Below are 20,542 nucleotides of genomic sequence, written 5' to 3' on the forward strand. Positions count from 1 at the left end.
CCATGGGGAAATAAAATTCGACTGATGAGGAATAGATGCGCACAACCTCTCCATTATGTACAGGGAAGTGCTCCTGTACTGCAGTTACTCCATCACACCTATTTTACTCTTGAGGCAAAAAGAGAAACCTCAGGCACCTGAAAATCTAATCCTGAGCACAACAGGCACCAACCTGAATTAGTAGGAAACTTGAACTTGCTTTTCTTCTTTCACAGGTCTGATTTCATCTAATCCTGCCAGCTACATCCAATCACTTCATTTCTCCCTTCCTGTCCTTTTCCTATGCCCTTTCCTCATTGCACAATGCTTGAATGCTCTGCTTTAAATTCTCTTCAGAGGAAATGGCTACGGATAAATGTAACAAATGGGAAGCTAAAGCCTTGAACTTGATGCTGGACCACACTTATAAGGAGACAATTGCTTTTCCAAGAGAATAAACAAAGGGCTTCAACTATTTAAAGAGCTATTATGAAGAAATGGATTTAACACTGTATAGAATTCTGGAAGGCAAAAGTAGACTCAATGGGTAGATATTACAGGCAAGCAGATTATAACTAACAAGTTAAACCTCTTAAAATATAGAAATGTTTGCCCTGTCTGATGGTGAAGCCTCTTTCATTGGAAATGTTCAAACATCTGAAAAAAATTCCTTTTAGAAATACAACGGATGGTATGGCAGCATTGGATAAAGTGATAAGACTAAATCAACTCTAATTCTAAGGAGTCTGTGATTCCACAATAAGTAATGTTATATGAATAACTTTTCCAAGTGAGAAACGCAGCCACACACATCCACGTGATGAGGCAGGCTGGCTGAGGTGAACATAGGGAGCAACAAGATGGGAGATGCCCATCGCTGACATATCGGAGGGAGTGACACTGTCCGAGTCTTAGGATAAAAAATGACCCACAATAGACTGGAGGATAGAAAAAGGATTGGAAAAGATAAAAGATTGATAGGCTAGAACCTTCGAGATAAAATCTAATGGGAAAAAGGGGAAGCCATGCTTATGTAATTAACTACATATGCATAGGACATGGGTGTCTAACTTAATGGCAGTTTATGGTTTTACTTTTAAAAGTCAAAAATGCCCTACCCTACTAGAAAAGTTAGGATTTTAGTTTTTCTGGTTTTGGATAAGGGGAAGGAAAATGAAAGAAAACGATCTTCTCCTCACGCCCCCTCTCACACCCTTCCAACTCCGTGAGCAACTACTAAAGAGCTTCCATCCAATATTCTCCTACAGATAACACTGTCCTTGACCCAAATGTCTGTGGCTGGCCAAAATTTATAGACAGACTAGTAAGAGGCTTTGAGGACGTGAACTCAGACTATTGTTTCTAAAATTTAGCTTAGATCTCTGGGAGAAATGTTGGTGAGTCAAAAAGAAAGATGTGGACAAGAAGGATGAAAGTCTTATTGGGCAGACTGCTTTAAAATATAACAGCACTTTCTACAAAACTGTGTTATTATTGCCCTAGTGCTTCTATGTTAGTATGTTAGAAGTCTGTGAATCTCTGTCATTTAAAAAGTTAATCATAACATAATGTTAACACACATTATATGTGTGAGTCAAGGCTATTCTTGTTCTCTGGGCTCATGTGCCCAAACTGACCACATCATTTTCTTAGCACCAAGAAGGTTGTTCTTACAATGTGGCTACTTTTGCATTTCCTTCTTTGGAGCTTTGTAGGTAAAGAATAAAAGGAGGGGGAAAAAAGGAGTGTGCAATTTACTATAGTAAGTAAAAGCCGGGATCTGTTTAGTGTGTGTATCCCCTACGATTCACTCATGTGTTTTTCCTTTCTTGAGAAGGTGGTGATCGAAAATAACTTTAAGGTTGCATCACCGATTTTCCACGAAGCCATTTCACATGGTCCAAACCCACAAATGTACCTCCACTCCGGCACACAAATTACCCACCCTATCCACACCCAAGATCAAAGAAAAGGAGAACTGCCCAAGAAATCAAGTCACACCAACACTGCCTTATATGCCCAATGAAGTCAGCTGGGAGTAAAAAAATCAAAAATGAGCTTGTAGAAATTTGCAGTCTCTAAGTATTTTCCCATAAAACACTTATTAATTGGGAAAGGGGAAATACAGGTGTACCTTGTTTTATTGCACTTCTATTTATTGCACTTTGCAGATATTGCGCTTTTTACAAATTGAAGACTTGTGGCAATCCTGTACTGAGCTGGCCTGTTAGTGCCATTTTTCCAATAGCGTGTGCTTGTTTCGTGTGTCTGTGTCACATTTTGGTAATTATTGCAATATTTCAAACTTTTTCATTGTTATCATATCTGTTGTGGTGGTCTGTGATCAGTGATCTTTGATGTACTGTAATTGTTTTAGGGTGCCACAAACCACACCCATATGACAGTGAACTTAATCAAAAAATGTTGCGTTTATTCTGACTGCTCTAGACTGACTGGCCATTCACCATCTCTCTCTCCCTCTCCCCAGGCCTCCTTATTTCCTAAGACACAACTATATTGAAATTGGGCCAATTAATAACCCTACAATAGCCTCTAAGTGTTCAAACAAAAGGAAGAGTCACTCTGGTCTCACTTAAATCAAAAGCTAGAAATGATTACACTTGGTGAGAAAGGCATGTCGAAAGCAAGCATAGGCAGAAACCCAGGCCTCTTACTTGGCCGAGTTGTGACTGCAAAGGAAAAGTTCTTAAAAGAAATTAAAAAGTGCTACTCTCACAAACGCATAAATGATAAGAAAGAGAAACAGCCAGGCCGGGCGCGGTGGCTCAAGCCTGTAATCCCAGCACTTTGGGAGGCCGAGACGGGCGGATCACAAGGTCAGGAGATCGAGACCATCCTGGCTAACACGGTGAAACCCCGTCTCTACTAAAAAATACAAAAAACTAGCCAGGTGAGGTGGCGGACGCCTGTAGTCCCAGCTACTCGGGAGGCTGAGGCAGGAGAATGGCGTGAACCCGGGAGGCGGAGCTTGCAGTGAGCTGAGATCCGGCCACTGCACTCCAGCCTGGGCGACAGAGCCAGACCCCATCTCAAAAAAAAAAAAAAGAAAAAAGAAAAAAGAGAAACAGCCTTATTGCTGATAGGGAGAAAGTTTTTGTGGTCTGGATAGAAGATCAAACAAGCCACAACATTTTCTTAAGCCAAAGCCTAATCCAGAGCAATGCTGTAACTCTCCAATTCTAAGGCGGCTGAGAGAGGTGAGGAAGCTGCAGAAGAAAAGTATGAAGCTAGCAGGGGTTGGTTCATGAGGTTTAAGGAAAGAAGCTGTCTCTGTAACTTAAAAGTGCAAAGTGAAGCAGCAAGGGCTGATGAGAAGCTACAGCAAGTGATACTGAAGATCCAGCTAAGATCACTGATGAAGACAGTTACACAAAACAACAGATTGTCAACGTAGATGAAATAAAACAGCCTTCTGTTGAAAGAAGATGCCACCTATGACTTTCACGCTAGAAAGAAGCAGGTGCCTGGCTTCAAAGCTTCAAAGGATAGGCTGCCTCTCGTGTTAGGGGCTAATGGAGCTGGTGACTTCAAATTGAAGCCAACGCTCATTTGCCATTCTAAAAACTCCTAGGGCCCTTAAGAATTATGCTAAATGGAGGGCTGGGTGTGGTGACTCTCAGCTGTAATCCCAGCACTTTGGGAGGCCAAGGCAGGAGGATCACCTCATGTCAGGAGTTCGAGACCAGCCTGACTAACATGGTGAAACCTCGTCTCTACTAAAAATACAAACATTAGCTAGGCATAGTGGTGGATGCCTATAATCCCAGCTACTCAGGAGGCTGAGGCAGGAGAATTGCTTGAACCCGGGAGGCAGAGGTTGCAATGAGCTGAAATCGTGCTATTACACTCCAGCCTGGGTGACAGAGCAAGACTCTGTTTAAAAAAAAACAAAAACAAAAAGAGTTACGCTAAATCTACTCTGCTTGTGCTCCGTAAGTGGAACAACAAAGCCTGGATGACAGCACAACTGATTATCAGTTTACTGAATATTTTCAGTCAACTGTTGAGACCTATCACTAAAAAAAGGTTCCTTTCAAACTATTACTGATCACTGACAATGTACCCTGTCACTCAAGAGCGCTGATGGAAATTTACAAGGAGATTACCATTCTCATGCCTGCTAACACGATATCATTCTGCAGTCCATAGATTAAGGAGTAATTTCTACTTTCAAATGTGTTTAAGCAATAGATTTTATAAGGCTACCACTCTGATAGATAGTGTTTCCTCTAATGGATCTGGAAAAGTAAACTGAAAACTTTCTGGAAAGCATTCACCATTCTAGATGCTATTAAGAATGTTCTTGATTCATAAGGGGAGGTCAAAATAGCAATATTAACAGGCGTTTGGAGGAAGTTGATTCCAACCTTCATGGATGACTTTAAGGAATGCAAGACTTCAGTGGAGAAAGTCACTGCAGATGTGATATGTGATAGAAACACCAAGAGAATTAGAATTAGAAGTGGAGCCTGAAGACGTGACTGAATTGCTACAATCTCATGATAAAATCTGAACAGGTAAGGAATTGCTTCCTATGGTTGAGTAAAGAAAGTGGAATCTACTGGTGAAGATGCTGTGAACATTGTTGAAATGACAACAGAGAATTTGGAATATGACATAAACTTAGTTGATAAAGCAGTGGCAGTGTTTCAGAAGACTGACTCCAATTTTGAAAGAAGTTCTACTGTGGGTAAAATGCTATCCAACAGCATTGCATGCTACAGGAAAATCTTTTGTGATTTCCCCGTAGTTACAGGGAAATCAACTGTGTTGGCAAACACAGAGTCAACTGACATGGTAAATTTCATTGTTGTTGGATTTTAAGAAGTTGCCACAGCCACCCCAACCTTCAGCAACACCACCCTGAGCAGTCAGCAGCCATCAACATTGAGGCAAAACCCTCCACCAGCAGAAAGATTATGGCTTACTGAAGACTCACAAGATCATTAGGATATTTTAGCAATAAAATTTTTTAATTAGGGTATATACATTTTTCAGACATAATGCTATTATTACACACTTAATAGACTATAGGATAGCATAACTTTTATATGTTTTGGAAAACATATAAATTTGTGTGACTTGCTTTATTACAATATTTGCTTTATTGAGGAGGTCTAGAATCAAACTGCACTGTCTCTGAGGTGTGCCTGTAGTAATTTTAAAGTAGAGAAACTGGCAGATACAATATTTACCATGTGTTCAAAGTTACCACCACCAGTAATGAAACAAAGCAGCATCACGTGCCTCTCAATCTGATGCACTGAGAAGAACACATCACTTCTCTGATATTCTTGCCAAAAATGTTCTTGCCAAACCTCAATCTAATCATGAGGAAACAGACAAACCCAACTTGAGAAATATTCTACAAAATAACTGGCTTGTACTCTTTAAATGATTTCTAGCTTATGAAAGAAAAAAAAAGAAAGCTGAAGAAATATGACAGAGTAAAGAGGACTTGGGAAACATGACAACTAAATGTGATCCTGGCCCCAGAGGCAATCAAAAAATTTGGATAAAGTCTGTAGATTAGATAATATTAAATTAATATTAATAGCCAGATTTTTATTGTTATACTTACGGTTACAAAACAGAATGTCCCCATTTTAAATAGCTACACAGTGAAGTATTTAGAATTGAAGGCGCATCGTATCTGTAACTTGATCCCAAATGTTCAGAAAATTTATATATACGCATACATTACATGCATATATGTGTGTATATCAGCCGGGTGCAGTGGCTCACTCCTGTAATCCCAGCACTTTTGGAGGCCAAGGTAGGTGGATCAGGAGGACAGGAGATCAAGACCGTACTGGCTAACACGGTGAAACCCCGTCTCTACTAAAAATACAAAAAATTAGTCGGGCATGGTGGCACACACCTGTAGTCTCAGCTACTCAGGAGGCTGAGATAAGAGAATTGCTTGAACACCCAGGAGGTGGAGGTTGCAGTGAGCCAAGATTGTGCCACTGCACTCCAGCCTGGGTGACAGAGCGAGACTATGTCTCAAAAATAAAATAAAAATAAAAAATATGTGTGTATATGTGTGTGTAGATAGAACAATCAACTAATTGCAGTAAAATGTAAAACATTAACATTTGGGGGATCTAGGAAGAGTATATAGAAATTCTTTGTAACATTTTCATGTTTGCAAATTCTCTGTAAATAAAAAGTTTCTTAAAATTAAAGCAAACAAACAAAAAACACGAGTCCAGGCACGGTGGCTCACGGCTGTAATCCCAGCACTTTGGGAGGCTGAGGTGGGCAGATCACCTGAGGTCAGGAGTTCAAGATCAGCCTGGCCAACATGGTGAAACCCCATCTCTAGTAAAAATACAAAAAATAGCCAGGGGTTAGTGGTGGGTGCCTGTAATCCCAGCTACTCAGGAGGCTGAGGCAAGAGAATCACTTGAACCCGGGAGTTGGAGGTTGCAGTGAGCTGAGATTGCGCCATTGCACTCCAGCCTGGGCAGTAAGAAAAAAAAAAAAAAAATTAAAATTAAAAAAAAAAAAAAGTAGGAACCCCCAATGTCCTTTGCTCCCCCCACCCCCAACACTGAGAAGCATTGCAATGCTCTGGGTGGTCTTCCCTAAAAGCAGCAAGCTCCCTTAGGGCACCAGTGTATCTCCAAACCCCAGAGCCTAACACAGGGCCTGGCATCTGCTAGGGGCTCGAAAAAGGGCCAATGAATAAATGAACTACAAGAAAGATCCAAAAGTGTGGGCAAACCCCAATTTGTGGCTCTCCCTCTGCAGAGCTGGTAGGAACCGTGGCTGTCTTGTGTAAATGCTAGCTGGGAATGATGAGCAGATGGCATTGGAATGGAGAGTAAGTTGTGGCTCTACCCTAAGGGATTATTTTTGTTGAGGAGGCAGGGGAGTGCAGCATGTACTCTTGGGCTGGCCTGCAATGGCCCCGCTCTCCTGAAATAGGAGTGCATTCCAGGTACCACATGTCCTACCATACAAGGTCTCTGTCGGATCACGCATAAGCCATGTGATGCACTGAGATAAGAAATAAATACCAAGATGCACCAAGATAACAAGAAGGATCGAAATAGTTCCACGTTCAGAAAATCCTTCATCATGAAAATAATGCCTCATAACATTCTGTTCTTACTTCCCAAACCACTGAGTACTTGGTTTTTTAAATTCACATTGATTTTGTACATGAGGTCTGAAATTAGCATCGTTTTAATTATCAAAGTTCCAGAAAAACTTCAAAAAAGTTTAAGAGATGAAAAATATGACTTTGCTTTGAAAATGCAGCTAATTCATGAATGTCCCAAACTGATTACCTCTCCAGAAAAATTCAATTCCGAATAGTGACAAAGGAAAAAACATGTAATCCACAGACCATGAAAATGTATTAGGGGATGTTCCTATAACCCACAGAAAATAGGGACATAGAAGATATGTGCTTTTTCTAGCCAAGTTACAATTTCACAATCACGAACACTGTGTCATAATATTCCAGAAAAAATTTAAACAAAGCTAACTACAGCACATAACTGAGGGCAAGATGCAATATTGCAAACCTCATTTGCATATTAATTCACAGGGGCCTTTTTGCTTTATAAGGAATATAATTTTCGAGGCTATCTAGATGAGATTGCTACGCACACTGGTAGGGACTTATCTACCAGTTCATTTGAAAATGAGTTCTTAGGGCAAACCCAAATCATAAGGAGGGGAAAAAAGCACCACCACCCTACAATCAGGAATACACAGGGAGCCCACTGAGGAACTAGGGCAAGTTGGTACAGCTGCGCCCTCTTCCCCTTTACTTGACATGTCAGAGAGGCCAATTAGTTCTCAGTCAAAACTCCATTCCTTCCTCCAACTTAATGAGTAAGGGCAGATACTTAACTCGACCTCAGAGTCTTAGTTGTCGGCTTTTAGTTTGTCCCTAACAACCCTCAGCTTCCCATCTCCCATTTCAGTGCTGCCCCACTTCTCTAAAACGGGAGAACCTAGGCATAGCATGCTTGCTTCTAGGCTCTCCCGGGGCTATGTTGTCTGTAAAACCCAAAAGGACTTGGCGCAAGAAAGATACCTCATGAAGCCCCAAGAGCAAGAGTCAGCTTCTCCCCTTTCTGTGCTCAGTATCCCACCTGTTCCAGACACAGTCTAGTCCTGAGGCTGCCAATGGTGTGGGTCTATCAATGCCAACTAAAATCACGAGGATTCACAGTGATCTGTACCCCTGACCTAAGGGTTCTGGAAGAAAACCCTCCTTTTCTGGAGCTCATACGTTAACCTCAGATCTGTATGCAAATAGGCAGATGGCATAGTATTGTTACAGTTCAGTTGTTCTCAATCAAACTCTGTCTTCCCCACTCCCTAGGCCCTCTCACTTCTCCGTGAGAACCCATAGCTATGGATACCCCTGGGCTGCTCTACAACTAAGATGATAGTGGCACATCAATAAAAATCAAGCCACTGCCTATTTTTATCTAAAGAGGAACCAAAGACACTAGACCAAAGGATAATATGACAGTTCTAGAAATCTGAGTCTTCATGCTGGTCATCAGCTCCTAGTGTGTTATCACCAATGAAAAATGCAGAAGCTTTGCTTCTTGGTCCCCACCCAACTGGTTCTTCTTACCTTTGGTTCCATTGAAATGAAACTGTGGGTCCCTCTGCTCGAAATAACTGACCTTTTAATCGTCCTGCTATGGTAGAAGTGGTAGTAGTCCTTCAGGGCCCCTATCTGCAAAGGAAGGGTGGGAAGGAAAGAACAAAAGAAAGACATTAATGCATGAAAAACATCTTCTGTTTTCCTGTTTTTCATTTAAAAAGGAACACAAAACGAAAAAGGTCCATAAATTATGCAGCTGCTGGCTGCGCTTAAATGTTACCTGAACCTTGGTGATCACTTTTCTAAAGAAGGACATGTGATATGCAATGGAGTGTCCTTGAGGCAGTGACTGCGGAACTAAAGATTGTAATGGGGCAGCTTAGCCTCTCCAATCTCCTTTTAATGTTTAATTTATATGCAGCATTTTAAGTAATTCTATATCAATCTATACCCAAATGTGGGACAGAGGGGGAAAAAATCAAATAGCTATCTAGTTATAAAAACACATTGCATTTTGTTTGCTCTGAGAAATGTACAATGAAGGACCTTGTTAGATTATTTATATAGTTAATTTGAAATATGTCTTAAGCAATTGATCATTCACAAAGATAACATGACTTGGTTTGTTTCTGACTTCTGTAGACAGTATAAATATATAGCTCTTATTCATTTATTGTAAAACTAAAAGTAAAATCGCAATTTCTAAAACAAGACAAAAATCATACATCCTACCAATCAGCTAAGTTTCCTGTATAAAGACAGTTGGTTCTACTTTATCTTACCCATTTCTTTAACATTCCAGTCCTCCCATTTACATACACCTTTCCTCAGGTAGATCTGTTTAGGATGGCTTTGAAAATGAGCCCCTGTCCACTTTGGAAAAGCAAACGAGCAAAACCTCAACCAACCATATTTTCTCAGCAAATTATAAAATGTAGATCACAGAATGAAAACTGAACCACGCATTGAAGACAGAAGAGCTTGGTTCTGATTCCAGCTGACACTCACCAGAGCTAAACAACATACACTAAGTCTCTGTTTCCTGTTCTATAAAATTGGACTTGGGGCTAGTTAATTTCCAAGACCACTGCAGCACCCAGATTCCATTCTTTGATGCTCACATACTTTGGGCAAATACTATAGTAGCTGTTTCTCCAGGACATCCATGGCTCTGCCCTAAAATAATGACTATCATCAGGAAGTTTTCCATTTGGGACAAGTCAAAAGTTCAACTTTCCTAATTTAAAAAAAAAAAAAAAAAGTCTTGGCCCAGGTTAATTTTTCCAGATAAAAGCTTCATTTCTCATTCCCTTCTTTTCATCACGTTCTCAACCATCATCCCACTCGATTTCTGTGCTATTTAGAAATCATGTCCTCACTAGGGCTTTACACAGTAATTAAATGTCTCATCATTAAGATTTGAAAGAGAGTCTACGTCTCACATTTTTTATTCAAGTGGAAACTGCTCTGACCTACACAGATGAAATCCTGGACTCTGAAAACAAGTGGGGAATGCAGGCGGGGAAGCTTCTCATCTCAATGATCCTGGACTCGGAAGCAGCAGCGAACAATGAGGAAGAGGGCACAGATGCCAGCCCCAGGCTCCAGGAGTGTTTTAAGGAGGGATTTACAGGCCCAGTTTAAGATTCCAGAGGACTAAGGGTAGAATTCAGGAGCGGTTGCATAATCCTTTACAAGAAAACCTTAAAATCCCAAGAAGCTTAGAGTTTTCATCTCCTGTAACTTTTGTCAAGAGCTCTCTTTGGTAAATACAGTAGTTCTCATGGAAAGAAACAGAATCTCCGCAAGGAAGATCCTCACAGAACAACCCCTCTCATATCTGTTTTCTACACAGTAGCTGGAATGAAGCTTTCAAAACACAAATCCGGCTGTGTTCTATGTCCTACCCCTGCCTAAAATCCTTTAGTGGATTCCCTTTGCCCTTAAAATAAATAGTATCAGTCAACAATTAATAATATTTCATAATCTAGTTTTAAAAAGTAAATCAGAATAATAATATTGTATTAAACTTTTATTCACACTGTGCCAGGAACTATTCCATACGCTTCATCTAACTCACTGAATAGACCATTCTCCTCCCCTGACCTAGGGGCCTGCGTGGTCTGGCCCAGCCTCTCTCTGGCCTCACCTCAAATCACACTTACCAGCGTTCTTTCTGTACTCTGGCTGATATTGTTTGGCTGCGTCCCCACCCAAATCTCATCTTGAATTGTAGCTCCCATAATTCCCGCATGTTGTGGGAGGGACCCAGTGGGAGATAATTTAATCATGGGGTGGGTTCCCTCATACTGTTCTCATGGTAGTTAATAAGTCTCAAGAGATCAGCTGGCATGGTGGTTCATACCTATAATTCCAGCACTTTGGGAGGCCAAAATAGGTGGATCACTTGAGGTCAGAAGTTCGAGACTAGCCTGCCCAACATGGCGAAACTCTTGTTTCTGCTAAAAATACAAAAATTAGTTGGGCATGGTAGCGTATGTCTGTAATTCCAGCTACTCAGGAAGCTGAGGCAGAAGAATCATTTGAACCCGGGAGGTGGAGGTTGCAGTGAGCCAAGATCGTGCCACTGCACTCCAGCCTGGGCAACAGAGTGAGACTCTGACGGAAAAAAAAAAAAAAAGAGATCTGACGGTTTTATAAGGGGAAACCCCTTTCGCTTGGCGCTCATTCTCTTCTCTTGTCTGCTGCCATGTGAGACGTGCCTTTCACCTTCCTCCCCAGACACATGGAACTGTAAGTCCATTAAACCTCTTTCCTTGGTAAATTGCCGAGTCTTGGGTATGTCTTTATTGGCACCATGAAAATGGACTAATACACTGGCTATGCCAGACTTCCTTCCATTCCTTGACTGTGTCACCCTCATTGCTCCCTCCACCCGTGGCACCTCCCCTACCTCCACCCTCTCCAACTGAACTCCTCTTCCTCATACTTTGAGTCTCATCTCAAGTAGGAAGTCTTCCAAAACTCCCCAGGCGAGGTCAGCGTCATTAATTATACCATCTCATATTAATAGAATCAAAAGAGTATGCACCTCTAGTTATACCTTAATTAGTACAATTACTGATTTAATGCCTGTGTCCCCATCAACCCATATGTTCTATTGAGATAGAACACATCTGTTTGCTCACCATTTTATTCCCAGCTCCTAGTGCATGGCTCAACACAGGATAGAATCTCACTAAAGACTGCTGAATGAATGGCCTAAAAATCAGAATCCAGCCGAGTGCAGTGACTCACGCCTGTAATCCCAGCACTTTGGGAGGCTGAGGTGGGGGGATTATGAGGTGACGAGATCAAGACCATCCTGGCCAACATGGTGAACCCCCATCTCTACTAAAAATACAAAAATTAGCTGGGCATGGTGGCACACACCTGTAGTCCCAGCTACTCAGGAGGCTGACTGAGGCAGGAGAATTGCTTGAACCACGGAGGCAGAGGTTGTAGTGAGCCGAGATCATGCCACTGCACTCCAGCCTGGTGACAGAGCAAGACTCTCTCTCAAAAATAAATAAATAAAATACATAAATAAATAAATATCAGAATACTTAAATTACTAAAACCACATACAGTAGAGCTACATGCAGCTCAATATCTCTAGTATGAGTATCAAAGAATTATCACATCAAGGCTAATGTCAGCAAAAATGGTTTAGTTCTACCTTAACTGCAGTGCCAACTCTTCCAAAGTTCTGAAAGTTGTGGGTTGAGACATCTCTACCATTTATTTTGTTTCATTTTGTTTGCAAGACAACAGTTAAAGAGTAAAGTGCCTTAGTTCAATTATTCTGCCCCATCTAAACAAAATAATCTATCACCTTCTAGGAATATATATATATAAAAGCATGTTTATGTCTCTCATCTATTAATATGCATGTTCCTTATTGACGAGAATTATCTTTTGTATTCTTTCAACAGCACCAAGCATACTGTTGGGCATTTAATAAATATTAAGGAGCAAAATGTCACAACATGTTGGAAGTTATTCAATAGAAAGGCAGTGTATGAAAAAAGAGCAGTGATATTATCTATAAGCAGGCATTCTATCTAGCTTCTCCAGGGTAATGTAAAATAAAAGCTGATGGTGGTTACGTTAGTCAATAGCAGCAAGGACTAAAACAAGAAGCAATATATAACTAACATAGGGATATCTTATAAATAAATCAGAAACAATAGGAGTATATGAAGTATAAAATCAATAGCAAACAGTGCAAAGCCCAACCTTTTCCTTAACGCTAGCTACATAAAGGAAAGAGAGAATAATTTCTTCACTCTTAGCCCTCTAAAGCTCCTCTTCTATACAGTCACACACTAACACAACTCTATACACAACTCTAAGTCAATGAATTTCATCTCTTGTTCCTGATTCTGTCAAGGTTTTGTGCTTTTTCTTCCTGAGTGGTAGCCCGTCACCCTTGCACCGAGAATTCTCCTATCTCTATCCTTTCTAGAACCAAAGTGTGTTCTTAGGAAAGGCGTTGTAAAGTATTCTCTATACTAACAAATGACCGGCAGACTCAATGTTTCAGTTCTTTCAGGGACAACTGCATTTGATGAGAAAATTAAAACTTGAACCAAATAAATGAGTTCACAGAGCCTGTTATTTTGAAAAAATAATCATTGAAGTTTTTGGTTTACTTTTTTTTCTAGCAGCAGGAGGGCACCTTCCCAATGTTCCTATATTGTCGTATCACAAGCAAGCTGATGACTTTTGAACAGAGAGCTGAGATCCACATGTTACACTGGCTTTGCCCCTGAGGAGCTGTGTGGCCTTTTAGAAATCATTCACCACTGGCGGCTTCATCTGAGCATGCAGTGAAACCCCTCACCAGTCTAATGACACAGAGTTTGCAGCTTCCTCGTACATAGTTCTGAAAGGTGACTAACCGACCCCTACAGAGACTTTACCCAAGGCTAAGGAATTTCCTGGGACACAGGATTTTTCAGTGCTGAAATAGGGACAGTTGGTCACCTAATTATGAAGCACTGGGGTCACCAGCACTGTGGCCCCCTTGAGGAACCTGTCACTTCTCTTGGGCTGCTTCTCTGTTTGGTTTTCCCTCTTGCCTTCCTCAATTTATAGATTCCTCCAAATTCTGTACCTCCTTTTTGAAAAGTAGTTTACCTTCATTCTACAAACAAATTAACCACAGGGGCAAAAGCTGGAATGGACATTTCATGAACGAAGATATACAAATGGCCAGGTGTGGTGGCTCACGCCTACAATCCCCAGCACTTTGGGAGGCCGAGGCGGGCGGATCACGAAGTCAGGAGATCGAGACCATCCTGGCTAACACCGTGAAACCCCGTCTCTACTAAAAATACAAAAAAATTAGTCGGGTGTGGTGGCGGGCACCTGTAGTCCCAGCTGCTGGGGAGGCTGAGGCAGGAGAATAGCATGAACCCGGGAGGCGGAGCTTGCAGTGAGCCGAGATCGCGCCACTGCACTCCAGCCTGGGTGACATAGCAAGACTCTGTCTCAAAAAAAAAAAAAAAAGAGAAAAAAAAAAAACAAGATTTACAAATGGCCAATACACACATGAAAGGATGCTCGAATGCAAATTAAAATCATAATAGCACTGCACACACACTAGAACGGCTAACATTAACAAGATAGGCAATGCCAAGTTTTAATGAGATTGTCGGGCATGAGAATTCTCATATATTGCTAATAGGAGTATAAAATTGTTCAACATCTTTGCAAAACCATTTGGCCATTTATGAAACACACACTCTCTTCATGATCTAGACATTTTGTCTCTAGGTATTTGCCCAAAAGAAATTAAAACATTATTTCTAGACAAAACTCATACACAAATGTTCACAGAATTTTCTTAATAGTAGCCCCAAACTGGAAACAATGCAAATGTCCATCAATAGGTGAATGAAAAAATATATGTACCATAATTTATTTTTATAAAGTATAAAATAGAATACAATAGGATAAAATAAAGATCATATGGCATATAATAGAATTATACCCAGTAATGGAAAACAAGAGGAACAGTCAATCATGAATACATTTCAAAATATGTTAACAGAAAAAAGTGTGTACTATATGATTCCATTAACATAAAATTCTAAGACAGATAAACCTACTGTATAGTGAATGAAAACAGATCAGTGATAGCCTGGGTGTGGAGTCGGAACAGGCTGGAAGATGCCTGGAGCCCCGTGCTGAGAATGTTTTGCATTTTGATTATGATGGTGATCCCACTGGTAATAAGTGCAAAGGTGTGTGCTGGAAACAGCTCCTCCTCATCAGCTTCCAACATCCAAACACATCTTTTCCCAGCACCCTATTCAGTGACAGCAGGTTGATGACTTAACATCAACAAGGATAGAAGTATTTACATCACAAAAAACTGGCGAAGGTCACAAATTAGGGCTATCTTTTCTCTATGAAGAGCCAGTTAACTATTTACCAGCACACCACTGGGTATGTACATTTGTCAACACTCAGCCAACTATATACAGGAATGGCTGCATTTGGGATATGTAAATTATACCTCAATAACCAGTGATTTCAAAAAAGTTATAAATTCCCCTTTTCTGAATTCTGATTATCTCTTTGCAATCCACAGAGTGACTTAGAGATTGGGAAATGAAAGAATCCACGATGTGGAGCTGGAATGTGTCCTGCAGCTCACACCTACCTGTTCCTACCTGCTCAGGTGAGATGGGGAAGAACCAAGTCATCAAGACCATTGTTCTTGTTGACCAACCTCTTTCCAATACTCAAAACTGAAAAGTCTGAAACTTCTACTTGTTAAACTCATTTCTGATTTAGACAGAAAGTTACAGAGGCAGTGCATGAGATACTGTTTTCATTACAATTTAAGTGTGATGCTTCCTTAGCACTTGGCTAAATGTGAGAATGTTAAAATAATTATAACTACTTGCCTTCTGTGTTCTAAACTCCATAATATTCAAAGGAGAATCCATGAGAAGGAGGCCACGATTGCTTTCCTTCGTCACCAAGAGCATTCCCAATCTTGGGGCCCTTGCACCTCCTTCCTTCCAGCTGAAATGCTCCTCCAGAAATCTCTAGAACTCACTTCCTCACTTCTCAAAGACCACCTTCTTAGGGAGGCTTTCTGTGACCATCCAGTTTAAAGTTACTGTTGCCCCTCTGGCATACCCCATACACTGATTTATTTTTCTCCATAACACTTATCCCCATATAACATATATATTTCTCTTTATGTGACCCATTTATTATTGTCTTTCCCCACTAGAAAGTTAGCCCCATAAGGGCAGAAATTTTTATTTTATTCACTGCTGGATTAGTCTCAGCTCCTATTAACAGTGCCAGGCACACTCAATAAATGAGTAGAATAAAGCAATGAATGAATAGCCCCTGGCATTGAGGAACTCAAAATAACAGTGGGCATGTCTCTAAACTTTAGGGAAAGTTTCTTGCTCATTCTTTTATAGCCCTTTTTGGGTAAATAATTGACATATAATGTGGCATATGCTCTATGCTTAGTAAATAAATGGTGAATGAATAAAAAATATATCTGAAATTAAGAATATATCACCAATAACTACATAATCATCAAAGTCTGTCTTTATATTTCTCAGTCCCCTCCCTCATCCCATCACAGTTAATGACTTCTTCAAATCACTAAACAAAAATCATACTTATAACAAGGCTATTAACTTTAAAATAGTAAGTCAGAAGTCAAGGGAATGCAGCAATCTGATGAACTGCTAATATTTAGGGAGTATAAGCCAGCTATTACTTCACTGCGGCCTCACAACAGTATCAGCAGGCTATCATCATCCCGGGTCTACACATGAGACAGCAGAGGCTCACAGAGTGTAAGAACCTGCCCAGAGCCACACAGTTCAAGGATGAAGCTAAGATTGATGGTGGGCAGCCTAATTCCAGAGCATATGCTCCTCACTACTCTAAAAGATGTTTGAAATACAAAGTTTCTAAGGATGAACTTAAAACTACAGCTACCCAGAGATCGCAATCGCTGTCCAGCAAGCTGTATTTCTAAGAGTTGTATAGAGAGGGGATATTTTCTAGGAATATTTCCATCTACTTTGAGCAGATGCAAAAAGAGATTGCCAAGTATCTCCAAGAGTAAGAGAGAGTTCATTCCTTTTCTCTGGGGGCGGGGGATGGAGGCAAGAATCCTGGCCTTCATACCTGGTTATACCGCTGACCCCAGAGAACTTACATTAGTGTTTCCATGTCAGCAATAAAGTATCTTTAAGGCATACCTTCACCTCAAAGTGTCCAAGCCAGGATTTGAAACCATGCCACCCTGACTCCAACAAGCACAGCATCCTAACACCAAAGATTTGTAAATGCTATTGCAACAGGCTACTGTTGCAGAATGCCACACAATGACACAAAAGCTATTTTTCTTCGACTTTAGGTTTAAGTCAGTCATTCAGAGAATCCTCGATTCCTTCCTAAATTCCTTCAGGTTCAGACTCAGCTTTGAGCTGTTCATTAATTCAGAGCAAAATCACTACAGTATAGATATTTTTAAATCAGGGTGCTCAAGGAAAGATGTATAATCGCTATAATTTCAGATGTCTAATCTCTATGAAATGCAGGTATGTGGTCAGCTGATTAGTGCTCCCCATCAAATGTCTACATCCTAACCTCCAAAACCTATGAATATGTTATCTTTATGGCAAAAGAGACTTTGCAGGTATGATTAAGTTAGGATCTTGAGATGGGGTTTAATAACATCACATGGGTCCTTAAAAAGAAAAGAGGAGGCAGCAATTCGAGAAAGAGATGTGATAACCAAAGCAGAAGTCAGAAAGAAAGAGATGGAAGCAGAGACTGGAGAAAGATTTGGAAATGCTATGCTGCTGGCTCTGAAGATGGTGGAAGGGGCCAACAAGCCAAGGAATGCAGACAACCTCTGGAAGCCAGAAAAAGCAAGGAGACTTTGATTCCTCTAGAATCTCCTGAAGGAGCACAGCTCTGCCAGTATCTCAATTTTTGGTTAGGACTTCCAGCCTCCAGAATTGCAAGATAATAAATTTGCATTGTTTTAAGACATTGAGTGTGTAGTAATTTGTTACAGCAGCAATAGGAACCTAACACAAGGTAGAAGTAGTACCTCAGGAGACACCCGTAAGAAAAGGAAATGACCATTTGAATTTGGTGCCTTTTTATTCTTTGTAATTTTCAGGAATCCTCAGGTATTTGGTTATCAGCTTCCAAACAGTTATACCAATATAGCTATAGCAATATAGGTACTCTGCTAAGCACTTTTTTTCACATAATCTTGATCTTGTTTAATCCTCAAAATAAACTGAAGTCCAAAATGAAGCAATTTACCTAGATAAATAGAACTAGTAAATGGCTTATGTATTCAAAGCCACTGTGTAATTAACATGACTACCAATCAACATTCCCACTTCCTGAATGCTTTCCCTATAGTATGTCTAACTTTCCCAACAACCCTCCAAAGGAGGGAGAATTATTCTAATTTTATGCACAAGGAAACAGATTCTAACCCTAAAAGAAGTTAAGTAATATGCCCAAGTGAAGAAGTGTCCAAGCCAGGATTTGAAACCAGGTCAGCCTGACTCCAAAAATCTATGCTTTTTCCAGGTACAACACCTTGATTTTATTTAAAACTTACTCAAAGGGTTTTGTAGAGCCACATTCAATTGCATGGGTATGCTAACATAGTATCCCCAACCTGTCTCACCTCCTTGCCCTCACTAATATGAGGCCTCGTTATTTTATTCTAAAGCCACCTGAATAGAGTACAGAAGAATTTAAGTCCTCATAGTTTACCTTACTAGCAGATAATCAAAAACATCTTGATTACGAATCCTGAGCAGGTCAGAAACAGATACAACATTTTCACTAAGGAAACTTAAGACACAGCAAATTGAATAAGCACCAGATTTTCCCAGGTTCATGTGAAAATCTGATGGTCTGTCCAACTATTCACAAGGGACATGAGATTTGCCTCAAAGCAAATCACAGAATCTCAGAGCTGGCAAATACCTTCATAAGATTTTAGTCTGCCCTTCCCCACTAGACGCAGAAATCCTTCCTTCCAGTTGGCTAGGGTGCTGCATTTTCTGGGGCAGCCCATTTGTTAGAAAGTTTTTCCCAATAATTAGCCTAGGTCCACTGACTACTCAAGGCAACAACCCAATAGCATCATCCCTCTTCTACATGGCAGACAGCCAACAGATCCCTACTGGGTCTTCTTTGTTTCTGGCCAAACCTCAAAGTTTCTCCATTTTTTCTCACGTAACAAGCTTTTGCAGGTTACTTCCCCTAGACAAGCCATCTGTAACGTCTCCCCAGAAGACCTGGAGCCCAGAACATAACACATCTCAACTCCAGGTAAGGTGGAGTCGGGATGGACTCCATGACACCATGACCTCCCATGGCAATGTACTTCTAATCAAGTAGCTTAAAATTAGAATACTTTAGCAGAATAAATAATCCTTGGGAACTCTTTTTAACTTGGTTCTCCTCCAGTCTGTACTTTAATTTTTTAAATGTACATGTAAACGATAGAAATCTATATTTCTGTCAAAGGTTGAATTTCATTTTCTGTACCCTACCAATGCTTTTACACGCTATCAGACATTCATCCATTAACTGAGTGTGTACTATGTGCCAAGCAATGATCCAAAGACACTGTAGATAGAGTGAACAAAACACAGTCCCTGTTGACATGAAGATAATGTCCTGACTTGATTCTGCCAACCCCATGGTGTCAACTGTGAGTTTGAAATATATGTCCTCTACTGAATTAGAACATTTCTCCCAAGAGTACTCAAATAAATTTTCATATTAGCACACTACAGATAAGGACTGGGTTCAACATTCAACTTACAGTACGTTTATAACAGTTATTTAAGAATGACCTGGCAATGACATTACGCTGTTATTTTCTTCAATTCATTTTTGTCCAAAATGAGTAATTATATCCTTAATATAAAATAACCCATGTACTCCAGTCCTCAGATAAGAGCATTTATTACTGCTATTTATAGTCAGCTATTCTTAAGAAAATTTCTTCAAAACCCATCTGTAAGTAATTTCTGGAGAAACTTACAGAAATTATTGTTTAATATTTAAGCTATCCCACCTGTTTTTAAGACACACATTTCCCATACACACACACATACATACACACACGCACACAAATGAAACAGAGAGCCCAAGAGAGGCTGAGAGAAAGAACACATGTCTGAAAATGGGGTCTGCACTCCTTTCTGTACCGTCATCTCAGGAACCGGAAGCATTGCCACATAGATGGAAACAAACAGAAAATAGTACATATTTTTATAGGTGAAAACATTGCTAGAATTACCGCCTAGAACAGTATATGTTCACTTTAGGTTCAGTGATGCTCAGCGCTGTCTATGCATTAGAATTATATGGGGACTTTAAAAAGTATTCATGCCAAAGGACCGACCCCCTGACTCCCGCCTACCTGCCCCAGAGATTCTGATTCTGACTTAAGGGTCTGAGTTAAGGCCAGGGCATCGGTACTTTTCTCTTTGAAAACCATCTAGGTGATTCTAATATGCAGTCAAGGTGAAGAACTACTGTTCCAATTCATCCATCTCATTCAGCAGAAATAGAAACATTTACTCTGAATCCTGCAATCTCCATTTAAATATTCCTACCTAGTTAATTAAAATAAGCTTAAATGAAAAAAATCTCTAATCACTTTTTTGTTTTAAAACTAATGTAACCGGCATGTTTCATTCTTTTATGCCTTCCATTAATGATTCCAAAAGCTCTCTCTCCCCTCAAAAAAAAATTTAGAAAATATGTATTTGAATGTGTATGGTATAATCAGATTCAGAATTGCCAACATTTTTTCATACTGGTAAACAGAGGCTATTTTGAACTCTATAGCATTTTTTAATTTTGTTGTTACTGTGTGTTTTTTTTTGGAGGCAGAGTCTCACTCTGTCACCCAGG

At 40.2% G+C, this 20,542-nt stretch overlaps 1 protein-coding gene across 3 annotated transcripts in view; it reads right to left on the minus strand.

Annotated features, from left to right (window-relative positions):
- Positions 1-20,542, minus strand: part of PCSK5 (proprotein convertase subtilisin/kexin type 5) — a 466,860-nt gene that overhangs the window by 416,556 nt on the left and 29,762 nt on the right. For all 3 annotated transcript variants that reach the window (XM_030920278.1, XM_030920277.1, XM_030920279.1), the window contains exon 2: positions 8,609-8,713. In XM_030920278.1, coding sequence (XP_030776138.1) covers positions 8,609-8,713 — 105 coding nt within the window. The remainder of the gene's footprint in view (positions 1-8,608; positions 8,714-20,542) is intronic.

Source organism: Rhinopithecus roxellana, chromosome 16 (genome assembly GCF_007565055.1).
Source record: "Rhinopithecus roxellana isolate Shanxi Qingling chromosome 16, ASM756505v1, whole genome shotgun sequence".
NCBI lineage: Eukaryota > Metazoa > Chordata > Mammalia > Primates > Cercopithecidae > Rhinopithecus > Rhinopithecus roxellana.